The 13,384-nt window shown below is 35.9% G+C and overlaps 1 protein-coding gene across 4 annotated transcripts in view; it reads right to left on the bottom strand.

The window, feature by feature from the left end:
- The window catches only part of UBR1 (ubiquitin protein ligase E3 component n-recognin 1), a 111,664-nt gene that overhangs the window by 17,341 nt on the left and 80,939 nt on the right, over window positions 1–13,384 (bottom strand). For all 4 annotated transcript variants that reach the window (XM_016212308.2, XM_016212312.2, XM_016212310.2 and 1 more), the window contains exons 38-41: window positions 10,443–10,510; window positions 9,452–9,602; window positions 8,948–9,035; window positions 1,026–1,159 (exon numbers count right to left, since the gene is read on the bottom strand). In XM_016212308.2, coding sequence (XP_016067794.1) covers window positions 1,026–1,159; window positions 8,948–9,035; window positions 9,452–9,602; window positions 10,443–10,510 — 441 coding nt within the window. The remainder of the gene's footprint in view (window positions 1–1,025; window positions 1,160–8,947; window positions 9,036–9,451; window positions 9,603–10,442; window positions 10,511–13,384) is intronic.

Below are 13,384 nucleotides of genomic sequence, written 5' to 3'. Positions count from 1 at the left end.
ACAGCCCAGCCCATGTGGCTCAGTGGCTGAGTGTCAACCCGTGAACCCGGAGGTCACAGTTCGATTCCTAGTCAGGGCACATGCCTCGGTTGCAGGTTCAATCCCCAGTAGGGAGCGTGCAGGAGGCAGCCAATCAATGATTCTCTCTCATCACTGATGTTTCTATTCCCCTCTCCCTCTCCCTTTCTCTCTCTGAATACAATAAAAAAACCCCACACAAACAGCGCAAACAACAGATATGAAATGGTAACTACTTGAAAAATAGCATCCTATTTTATATATAATCAGGACAAACCTAGATCCAATAAACCCTACTAAACTGAGTTCAAGATAAAGAAATTGTTAGCCAGGTAAAGCTGACCTGGTCAGTTTAATACCAAAGGATAAAAGGAAGAATCTACAAGCAATTTTGGTGACTCTTCCAAAAATCATACAAGTGTTCTGATTTTTACCTATACAAAGCCACGAGGGAGCCTTCTCAACTTTGATCTAGATTTAAGGCAAGTAAAGGAGAAAGAAAATGACTCTGTTAAATATACAGGCCTTGGTTTAATATTGCAGGCCTTTCCCAGGAGCATTTTAATTCTTTTATAATACAGACGTATATTCAAAATTTAAACAGAGTGTGCAGTAAAGTTTTCCTCCTACCTAGCCAAACAGTTCTTTATCCTAAGGGCAACCAATGTTTCCAATTTCTTATATATCCCATCCTATCAGATATATTCTGCTTGCAGGCATTTTATAAACTCTAGCACATTAATTATACATAGAAAGGAGCCATGAGTAGGTTTTATAGATTATAAAGCTAATTTGGTTTTTGGTCTGACCTTTAATCTACACCAGGGCAGAGGTACACATATCCAGAGTGAAAACTGATGAATGAGGAACTGGGGAATACTAGAATTAGCAAGCTGGGGAATACTAGAATTAGCAAGATTTTTGTGTGCTCTCCCCTTGTATTCTTGAGCTGAAGGTAAGAAAAAATAGTATCTCATTTACTACTCTGATTTCATTCTTCTACTTACTGGTAAACAGATCTTCAGGTGGAGTTACTCCAAGTAAATAGTGGAAAAACAATGCAGCACAACGAAGGTAAGGGGTGATGCCATTCTTCAATGAGACCCACAAATACCAGCCAGGAATATCACAGCCAACGCAGCTAAGAGGTAATAATTCCAGAATAGAAAAGAATATTGATAAGACTAAAACCCTAGATTTTAAATAGGCCCCCTTTCAAAAACATAGTTAAGGATTTAAGTAATTTTTATCCATTTAATTTTTAAACATTTAAAACAAAATATTTAACTAGCTATAGCTTCAGTCTTTAAATCTCCCAATAGTTTCTAAAGAAAACCACAGGTGATGCCAGAGGAATGATGGTGTAAGAGATCTCCTTGGTCTCTCCCTTTGAAATTTCAACAATTTGAACAGCTGTATTTCAACAAATGATTCCCTGCTCAAAGCATAAATACACCTGAGATCCATGCACTGAAACACCTAAAGGTGGACAAGTGGAGCAAAAGGGGAAGGCAAAAAGGGAGAGGGGCTGATACGAGCCAGAGATGCAGACTGGAAGCTGTGGGGCTCTGTTGGAGAGGGGAGGAATCCAGTGGTGGCTGACACTCCCTTCAGCCAGGAGAATCAGTGGGCAGGAGTGAGCAGTACAAGCTGCAGCTGAGCTAAGAGACCTAAGCAAAAACACACATGGCACATTGTCAAGTGGTGGACATTTCAGATAGAAAAACAAAGCCACAAACCTGGCCACCTTCCCTTAGCCTCCCAGAGGATGCCTCCCTTTGCCATTGGTGTCTAGTTGCATCTGTGAGCCTGAGAACTTAGCACTACAGAATCCCATTTCTCTCTGAGTGAAGGGTGCACTCTGTGACTGGTCCTGGGGAGGGGGCACTGGGGGGACCTCGCAGAGGCCCAAGGTAGCCATTACTGGGAGGTCAAAAAACAAAGAAGCTGGTGGGTTCCTTAGCCCCTCCTAACCCCAATGCATTGCAGCTACACTGAAGGCAGCCAGAGACAGTGAGGGCTGGGATTTCACAGAACTGAACAACAACAAACTTATGATTCAGCACCACCTACTGGAAAAGAATAAAGACCTCTTCATATTAATCTTCTAGAGAAATGCCACTCACACACTGATGTCTAGATAGAGAAGGGATTCATCATATACCATGAATAACCAAGGTAGTGAGGCAGATCAGAAAGAAAATGAAAAATCTCCAGAAAACACACTTAAAGACATGGAAATATGTGACATAAATGACAGAGAATTCAAGATTGCCAGTTCTAAAAATACTCAATGAGATGTGAGAAAATACAGACATGCAATTTAGTGAGTTCAGAAAACAACAAACAAAACCAGTACTTCACCAAAGAGATTGGAACTTTAAAAAAGAACCAAATAGAAATACTAGAGATGAAGAATTCAATAAAAGAGATCAAGAATAAACCAGTGAGCATAGAAAACAGAGTAAACCAAATGGAGGAAAGGACCCGTGATATCAAAGATAGAAATCTAGAAATGACGTAAAGGAAAAAAAAGAGAGACATGAGCATGACGAAAAAGAAATGAAAGAGCTCTACAAGAACTATCTGACTCTATCAGAAAGAGCAATATAAGAATAACAGTCATCCCGGAGAAGAGAGGGAGAAGGGAACAGAGAGCCTATTCAAACAAATAGTTGAGAATTTCCCAAACCTATGGAAAGAACTAAATCCTTGAATACAAGAAGCAAACAGATCACCTAGTTATCTCAATCCAAAGAGGCCTTCCCCTAGGCACACTGTATTAAAACTGTCAAAAATTAATGACAAAGAATTCTCAAGGCAGCCAGGGTAAAGAAAGTAACCTATAAAGGAAGGTCCATTAGGTTATCATTGGATTTCTCAGCAGAAACTATACAAGCCAGAAGAGAGTGGAACCAAATATTCAAACTACTGAAAGAGAGAAATTACCAACCAAGAATAATATATTCAGCAAAGTTATCCTTTAAATATGAAGGAGAAATCAAGACTTTCCCAGACATACAGAAGCTGAGGGAATTCATTACCAGAAGACCTCTACTGGAAGAAATAGTCAAGGAGGTTATTCTACCTGAAACAAAGAACAAACGGTCACAAATCTACGAGTAACATCACTAACAAACTTAACAGCATAAACAAGGATAATCTGTGACAACAAAAACATAAAAGGGGGGTAAGGTCTGAATTTGCAGAGGATGGGTATCAGATGCATTTAAAAAAAAAGGACTATTGCCCAGTGGCATGGCTCAGTGGTTGAGCGTCAACCTATGAACCAGGTGGTCACAGTTTCATTCCCCGTTAGGGCACATGGCCAGGTTTCGGGCTTGATCACCAGTAGGGGGCGTGCAGGAGGCAGCTGATCAATGACGCTCTCTTCTTTCTATCTCTCTCTTCTTCTCCCCCCCTCTCTCTGAAATCAATAAAACATATTTTTAAAAAAAGAAAAACAAAAAAGGACTAATATATAGATATATGAAATTTTCTTTTTCATAAATCTAATGGTAACCACACACAAAAAACCTGAAACTGAGACACATAGCATAGAAAAAGAGTAAACAAAGGAAAGAAGTATGGAATATCATCAAACAAAAACAACAGACAGTCCTGGCCAGTGTGGCTCAGTTGGTTGGGGTGTCATCCAGTACACCAAAAGGTCATGGGTTTGATTCCTTGTCACCACGGCACATACCTATGTTGCAGGTTCAGTCCCCAGTTGGGGCATGTACAGGAGGCAACCAACTGAGGTTTCTCTCTCACATTGATGTCTCTCTCTCTGTCTCTATCTCTTTCCTTCTCTCCCCTCTCTTCTCTCTAAAAAAAGCAATTCACATATCCTCAGGTGAGGATAAATAAATAAATAAGTAAAACCTGAACAGACAGAAGCAAAGGAAAAGAACCAATGGAGGCACAAAGCTACGAGAACAAAGATAAAAATGGCTATAGGAAATCCTCATACATCAGTAATTACCCTAAATGTAAGTGGACTGAATTTACTAATAAAGAGGCACAGAGTAGCACACTGAATCAAAAAACAAAACCCAACCATATGCTGCCTTCAGGAAACACATCTAAGCTGAAAAGACAAAGATAGATCCAAAGTCAAAGAATGGAAAATGATTCTCCAAGCAAATAACATACATAGAAAAGCAGATGTAGCCATACTTATATGTGATAAAATAGATTTCAAAACAACAAAGGTAACGAGAGACAAAATGGACATTTTATAATAATGGGGATATTACATCAAGAAGACATAACATTTCTTAATATATATGCAATCAGCCAGGGAGCACCAAAATATATAAAGCAACTACTCACAAAATTAAAGGGAGAAACAGACAAAAACACAATCATAGTTGGGGACCTTAATACTCCATTGATAGCTCTGGACAGATCATCCACACAGAAAATCAACAAAGAAATGTCACTCTTAAATGTCACATTAGGCCAAATGCACACAATTAACATTTACAGAACCTTTCACCCCAGAACATTAGATTATATATTCTTCTCCAGTGCACATGGAACATTCTCAAGAATAGATCATATGTTGGGCCACAAAACTAGCCTCAGCAAATTTGAGAAGACTGAAATTATACCAAGCATACTCTTGGTATAAGACCACAATGCTTTAAAATTAGAAGTCAACTGCAAAAAGAAAGTAAAGAAACCTACAAATATATAGAGATTAAACAACATACTACTAAAAAATGACTGGGTCAAAGAAGAAATAAAAGATGAGATCAAAGATATATATAAATGAGAATGACAATACCACATATCAAAACTTCTGGAATGCAGTGAAAGCAGTAATAAGAGGGAAGTTTATATCACTGCAAGTCTATCTCAAGAAACAAGAGAAATCCCAAGTAAACAACCTAACATTACATCTTAAAAGAACTAGAAAAAAAACAAAAGCAACCCAAAGTCAGCAGAAGAAAGAGAACAGAGCAGAATTGAATGAAATAGATAATAAAAAGACTATACAATAAATTAATACAACAAAGAGCTGGTTCTCTGAAAGGAATAATAAAACTGGCAAACCACTGGCTAGACTCACTAAGGAAAAAAGAGAAAAGACCCATATAAACAAAATCAGAAATGAAAGAGAAGTTATCACAGGCATCACAGATATACAAACACCATACTAGAATACTACGAAAGACTATATTCTACCAAATCCAATAACTGAGAAGAAATGGATACATTACTAGAAATATGTAGCCTTCCTAGACTAAATCATGAAGAAATGGAAATTCTAAATTGACTGATAAACAGTAATAAAATTGAAACAACCATCAAAAACCTTCAAAAGAAAAGTCAGGACCAGGTGGCTTCACTAGTGAATTCTACCAAACATTCAAAGAAGATCTGATACCTATCCTTCTCAAACTCTTCCAAAACGTTAAAGAGGCAATACTTTCTAACACATTTTATGAGGCCAACATAACCCTGATACCAAAACTGAGCAAGGATATAACACTAGAAAAGAAAACTACAGAACAGTATCTCTGACAAATACAGATGCAAAAATCCTAAAGAAAATACTAGTAAGTTGACTACAACAATACATAAAAAAAATTATACATCATAATCAAATGAAGTTCATTCCAAGGACAAAAGGATGGTTCAATATACACAAATCAATCAATGTAATATACCACATTTACAAAACAAAGGATAAAGATCATATGATCTATCAGTAGATGAAGAAAAAGCATTTGATAAGATAACAACATCCATTTATGATTAAAACACTCAATAAGATGGGTATAGAAGGAAAGTATCTCAATATAATAAAGGCCATATATCACAAACCCTCAGCTGATATAGTCAATGGTGAAAAACTTTTCCTCTAAAATCAGGAACAAAACAAGGATACCTACTCTCACTACTCTTATTTAATACAGTTCTGGAAGTCCTAGCAAAGGCAATCAGGCAAGAGAAAGAAATAAAAGGCATCAAAATTAGGAAGGAATAAATAAAACTTTTTGCAGATGACACAGTTCTGTATATAGAAAACACTGAAGACTCCATCAAAAAATTATTAGAAACAATAAACATATACAGTCAAGTTGCAGGATACAAAATCAATGTACAAAAATCTACTGCTTTCCTATATATTAACAACGAAACTTCAGAAAAAGAAAAAAAATAACAACCAAAACCAAAACACAATTCCTTTTGCAACTGCATCCAAAAGAACAAAATACCTAGGAATAAACTTAACAAAGGATGTGAACGACCTATATACTAAAAACTACAAAGCATTATTAACAGAGATTGAAAAAGACACAATGAAATGGAAAGACATTCCATGTTCATGGATTGGAAGAATCAACATAGTTAAAATGACCCATTACCCAAAGCAATATACAAATTGAATGCAATCCCCATCAAAATCCCAATGTCACTTTTTAAAGAGCTAGAACCAAAAATCATCAGATTTACATAGAACCACAAAAGACCCTGAATAGCCAAAGCAATCCTGAGAAAAAAAGAATGAAGCTGGAGGTATCACACTACCTGAATTCAAATTATACTACAGAGCTACAATAATCAAAACAGCACAGTATTGGAAGAACAGACACATAGAATAGACCAATAGAATAGAATTGAGAGCCCAGAAATAAAACCACAGGTATATGGGCAAATAATTTTTGATAAAGGAGCCAAAAACACACAATGGAGGAAAAAAGCCTCTTCAATAAATGGTGCTGTGAGAACTGGAAAGCCACATGCAAAAAAATGAAACAAATTACAATTTGTCCCCTTGTACAAAAATTAATTCAAAATGGATCAAAGATCTAAATATAAAATCTGAAATACAAAGTACACAGAAGAAAACATAGGCACTAAACTTATTGACCTGGGTCATAGAGAACATTTTATGAATTTGACCCCAAAGGCAAGGGAAGTAAAGGCAAAAATAAATGAATGGGACTATATCAAACTAAAAAGCTTCTGCACAGCAAAAGAAACCACTAACAAAACAAAAAGACAACCAACTGAATGGGAGATGATATTTGCAAACAACAGCTCCGGCAAGGGGTTAATATCCAAAATTCATAAAAAAATCATACAATTCAACACCAAACAAAAAATCCAATTAAAAAATGGACAGAGGACCTGAACAGACACCTCTCCCAAGACATATAAATAGAATCAGATATATGAAAAGATGTTCAATTTCACTAGCTATTAGGGAAATGCAAATCAAAACTATAATGAGATATCACCTCACACCGGTTAGAATGACTATTATCAACAAGACATGTAATAACAAGTGTTGGAGAGGGTGTGGAGAAAAAGGAACCCTCATTCATTACTGGTAGGAATGTAAACTAGTACAGCCACTATGAAAAACAGTGTGGTGGTTCCAAAAACAACTAAAGATAGAGTTACCATATGACCGAGCAATCCCTCTTCCAGGTATTTATCCAAAAAACTAGAAATCACTTATTTGCAAAGATTTATGCACCCCTTATGTTCACTGCAGCATATTCACGGTGGCCAGGGCATGGAGATAATAAAGTGTCCTTTCATAGAGGACTGGATAAAGATGTGGTACATATATACTATGAAATGCTACTCAGCCAAAAGAAAAGATAAAATACTGCCATTTATGACAACATGGATAGACCCTGAGATTATGCTAAGTGAAATAAATCAGTCAGAAAAGGCTAAGAACCATATGGTTTCACTCATATGTGGGATATAAAAATGAAACTCATAGACACAGGCAGACAACAGTATGGTGGTTATCAGAGGGAAGGGGGTAGGAGGATAGTAAAGGATAAAGGTTGCCAAATATATGGTGACAGAAGATGATATGACTTTGGGTGGTGGGCACACAATGCAATATACAGATCATGTATCATAGAAATGTGTACTTGAAACCTATATGACCCTATTAACCAATGTCATCCCAATACATTTAATAGAATTAAAATAATAATAAAAAATTACAAATCTTGCATCTTTTACCATGTAGATTTTTAAGACAAAGAGCTACGCTCTTCTTTTTCCTAATCCTAATAATGAAATATAGAGCAGATATATTTATCAGTAATTAAACAAAGTAGGTTAGCTAAAAAAAAAATTTAATACTTTCCTGATTTCTGTATTAAACTTAACTGGTGATTTGTAGCGTGGTAAACTATTCTATATGACACTGTAATGGTACGACACAAAGAGTGAATGTAATGTAAACTATGGACTTTAGTTAATAACGATGTATTAATACTGGTTTATCAAATGTACCTCACTAAAGCAAGATGTTAATAATAGAAGAAATTGGTAGAGGGAGGGAATAAATGGGAACTCGGCACTTTCCGTTCAATTTTTCTGCAAACCTAAAAAATAAAGTCTATTAACATAAAAATAAGCAGAAACACACACATTCAGTGCCTAAAGGAAAAAGCACACAAAATAAAACAAGAAAACAAACTTAGGAAGAAGATGAAAACAAACAGAGGAACTTGGCAGCAGGTGAAGCTCAGCAGATCACTTGTATTGTACTTTTGGTTTTAATCTCTGCATTGCCAAAGCATTTCACATATTACTCATAACAGCCTTAAAAAGCCTCTAATTAGTTAAGTATATCAACTGTACGGATTGCTTTAAAAGGACAACCTAATTTCTATTTTCTACATTTACTTAAACTAAATTCTGTCATTTAAAAAATTTCTATCATCTTTTGCCTATATTCCCATAACAGTTACAAGAATAAAGATGTGCCAAAATTTGTTCAGGCTTAGGCACAAATAAATGGCTGTTATTCCAAAAATGCTCTGCTCATTTTTAAAAATTAAAATGGTTCAAAAGTTATACTGTCAAACAACTGAACAAAAATGTGGAATTATTAAAACAATTCTGAAATATATTCAACTAATGGACTGCGGTTACTCACCCACTTGTATATTGAGAAACTTCTGCCATAAAAGACGACGCAGAACGAGCCTCTTCACTGTCTTCTTGAACCTGAGCAAGGGGGAGGCCTGAAAAAGAAATTCTGAAAGATAAATCTATAAACTCGCTATTCAATTTATAAATTACACCTCAATTTCATGGTTCCAGGATAATAAATAATATCTACTCAAGTGAGGTTCTTTCCCTTGTTCTCATTCTGAATAGTTGATTCTGATATTAAAACTATTAGGTAAACTATATTACCTGGAGAAACAAAAACAGCAAAATCACAGCCTTGTTAAACATAGATATTTAATAAATATTTATTATTACATAATAATTTATAATTATATTTAAACAGCATCCATAAAGAACAAATGAATGATCCTTCAACAACAAACATAATATAGAACTTAGCAATATACGATTAATCACAAGCACAATTAATTTTGCCAATAAATCATGGGAAAACATTGTTTACAGTTAACAGTAATGGGAGCTTTACCTGTGTCTATGGTAAGAAGTATCTGAAGCATGTGTGCCATGGTGATCAAATGGAAGAGATAAAGGTGGTTATAGGAAGAACTAATTGATGAAGGCTGTAGATCAACTGTGTCATCCCAATACAAGGATGGGAATGCTAACACAGCACCTACCTATGAGAGAAAATGGACATCAACATGGCTAATAACAAGCACCAACACAAATTAATCTCATAACTAAATGTAAAGGTCACCAGATGCTGCACTGTATTTGTATGCTTTAAAAAAATAACCATTATATTTTTCTTACTCAACGGAATATCTTAGAATATACTGTACCGTAAACGGAGGACAAAAGTTATCACCAAACAGGTTGTCCCTTTGCTGGGTCTACTTATTCTAGTTCTAGGTAGTGATCCCAACCCTGGGGGGAGGGGGGGGGTTCAGAGGATTCAACGTTACAATCACTTGGGGAAGCTCTTAAAATAACACTGATACACAGGCCCTACTCCAGTCCAACCAAATCAAAATCTCAGGGGTTAGAGCCCTGTTTACCAGCATTCTTTTCAAAGTTCCCACAAGAGATTCCAAAAGGCAGGGTTGACAACCCCCGGGTAGAGACCTGGAAAATGAGGGATGAGGATACTGGCTAACAAAACTCCATGCTCCCAATCTCACCACTGCCCCTCCCCAAAGAGTGTGTTTTGAAGGACTGGGATCTTACAGGAATTGAATAGTTCAAGAAACTCACAGAACAGTTGCCACCCATCCATAGGTGCTTGGGGGAAGCTATCACTAAATGACTAATAATTTTAAGATAGTTAATGCTGTCATTCACTGCTTATAATGTAAATAAGTTAAAAAAAGGGGGAGAGGGAAAGCATTATATATACAAAAGAGACAACTTCATAGTATGAACACCAATAATTTATAATCTTGAAGAACATAAATTTGAATGAGGAGAACACATGAAATTATAAACTTGAGCGACTTAAAATTTTACTGAACACTTACCAAAACATGAAATAGATCTATAGATAGAAGGCAAGGTGTATCTTCTGTTTTTAGGTTAGGAAGAACAACTAAAATAAATAAATAAATAATTTTAAGTCAGTAAGATAGCAATGTAGTTAAACATAATGCAAAATATAAACATCTAAAACAAAAATATAACTGGGTTATAAAATAAAGAAACTAATAAAATGGTATATTATACCTTTAAGATAAGGGAACCATAATTAAATATAAACTAAACCGAGAAAAGGCTCCTGGAAAGCCCTAGATACAATTTAAAGGTTAAAAGATAAGATATAGGAGGAAAAGGTAAATAAACTAGGATAATTGAAATAGAGATTATTCAATAAATATATGCTGAATGATTACATTTATACAATGTTCTCGATCACCTTTTCCCCCCCAACTACAAATTTCTAAATATTCTGTGATAAATAAAATATGTGAATAAATTTGGGGTGGGAAGCAGGGAGAGCATGCAAAGCAGTGTTAAGTGAAATGAGAATGGAGAAGATCCTCCTGAACAAAATAATGGTTTATATAGATTGAGGACTGGAAGGAAATGAAAATAGCTCAAAAGCTATTGACTTTCTAATTTAGTCAGTCTCCAAATTCACAAGTGAGGGAAAGAGTGACAAGGAAGTCAAATCAAGACTTTAAAACAACAAGAGTTGTGTATATATAAAAATGAGAAAATTAATTATATTTCAATAAAGCTGTGATTTTTTTCAAATGAAGATAAGAAGACTCTTTCCAGATAAGATCAATTTCTTAAACCCAAATCCAAGAATCTAAGAGCATAGGCATCTGAGTCAGAAATGGGTTCCAGTACTGGTTGTGATTATTTGTCATAGGCAAGTTACTTAACTTCTCTAAGTCTACAGTATACACAAGACTGTTGGGAAGTTCATTAACATATATGCATTTAAAGCACCCTTCCCAAGATGGTACGTAATAACCATTCAAAAAATGTTACTAATATTGGCTTTATAAAACAAACTAAAGTGATCACAGGGCTTTGTCATTAACTAGCTGTTTGTTCTTGACAAGCCACTTGCTGTTTCTAGCTCTTATTTCCTCATATTAAAATTTTTCAGTATTTTTTTTTCCTTTTAAATGTATCCAGGAACCAGAGAGGCCCAGGAGTCTTCAGCTTTTAGGTCCTAGAGATGTCTCTAAATTCTGAGTCTCAACCCTTTTTTTTTTTTTAATCCTCACCTAGGTATATTTTTTGCATTGCTTTTTCAGAGAGTGGAAGAGGGGTTGGGGGGAGAGAAAAACATCGATGTGAGAGGAATACATCGATTGGTTGCCTCCAGCATGCACCTGCAACTTAGGTACGTGCCCTTGGCCGAAATTGAACTCAGGACCCTTCAGTCTGCGGGCAGATGCTCTAACCACTGAGAAAACTGGCTAAGGCTTTCAGTAATATTTTTGACATATCTGTTAACATCCATGACACTACCTATCTTATTTGCGTCTGTGTTATAAATTGTTTTGCTCTCAGGACATTTTAATAACTCTGAATTCCTTGTCCTGAATTCTATCACCTTTTCTGCCAGTGGAATATTTTTTCTGCCATCATTTTTCTTACAGGAAGTTGTGAAACTTTTTTTCCCCTGACTGCTTTATGGTCAGGGCTAGGTTCAAATATTTGTCTTGCCTCTTGCTGGTTTTATGACCTTGGTCAAGTCATATAACTACTCTGGACCTTAGTTTCCTCATCTGTAAATGGGGATAATAACTTCTTTGAAGGATGGCGGTTAGAAGAAATGAGATTATATAAAAAGATCCTTGTATAGTACCTAGCACATACTTGGCTGTGAGCACCGTATATCTTATTGCTACTGCAGAATTAACATTAAAAACAATATTCATTAGTTTTCACACAAAACAGCTCTCTATTGTGGACTTTCACTTCTCTCAATCATTGTTATTCATTTTAATTCAAAATCTTGCCCCTGACCATCTTACCCCAATTCTTTCCCTAATTTCTGCTACTATATCCAGAGATACATATATCCTCTAATTTTTCCTTTTCCTAATCCAACCTATACAATATCAAATTAACTTTAGAATACTATTGCCCAAAACATTTCAAAAATTCCTAATAAACTAAATAATTAAGCTCAAACTTCTTACATTTAAGATCTTTATTTTTATCAAAACAACTTCACGTTTCTCTACCTACAGGTACCACTACTCCTGTATAACTTGTCTATTTGAACATACCACATACTTTCCCTACCTCCTCAATGTCTGTTCAAAATGTGCCCTGTGCTTAGAATGCTGTCTCTGTTCCTCTCAACTTGTCTTTATAAACTCTCCCTGCAAGACTCAATTCAAAACCTGCCCCATTAGAGAACAGCAGGGCCCTCTTCCATGTCTCAATTTTTTTTAAAACTTTTTTTAATATATTTTTTTATTGATTACAGAGAGAGGAAGGGAGAGGGAAAGAGAGACAGAAACATCAATGATGAGAGTCACTGATTGGCCGCCTCCTGCATGCCCCCTACCAGGGATTGAGCCAGAAACCCGGGCATGTGCGCTGACCGGGAATCAAACCTCGATCTCCTGGATCATAGGCTGACACTCAACCACTGAGCCATGCCAGTCGGGCATGTCTCAATTCTTTTTTTTTTTTAAATTTATCTTTATTGTTAAAAGTATTACAAATGTCCCCCTTTCCCCCCCATTGATCCCCTCCACCCTGTACCCCTCCACTATTGTCTGTGTCCACAGGTTATGTATATATGCATATAAATTCTTGGGTTAATTCCCCCACCCTCCTTCCCCTCACCTTCCCTCTGAGATTCATCAGTCTGTTCCATGCTTCTGTGTCTCTGGTTCTAATTTGTTCATCAGTTTATTTTATTCATTAGATTCCACATGAGTAAGATCATGTGACACTTGTCTTTCTTTGACTGCCTTATTAGTATTAG

This window comes from Miniopterus natalensis, chromosome 1 (assembly GCF_054644295.1).
Source record: "Miniopterus natalensis isolate mMinNat1 chromosome 1, mMinNat1.hap1, whole genome shotgun sequence".
Classification (NCBI taxonomy): Eukaryota; Metazoa; Chordata; class Mammalia; order Chiroptera; family Miniopteridae; genus Miniopterus; species Miniopterus natalensis.
The sequence above is the reverse complement of the archived record's forward strand: the minus strand, read 5'-3'. Positions and strand labels throughout refer to the sequence as shown.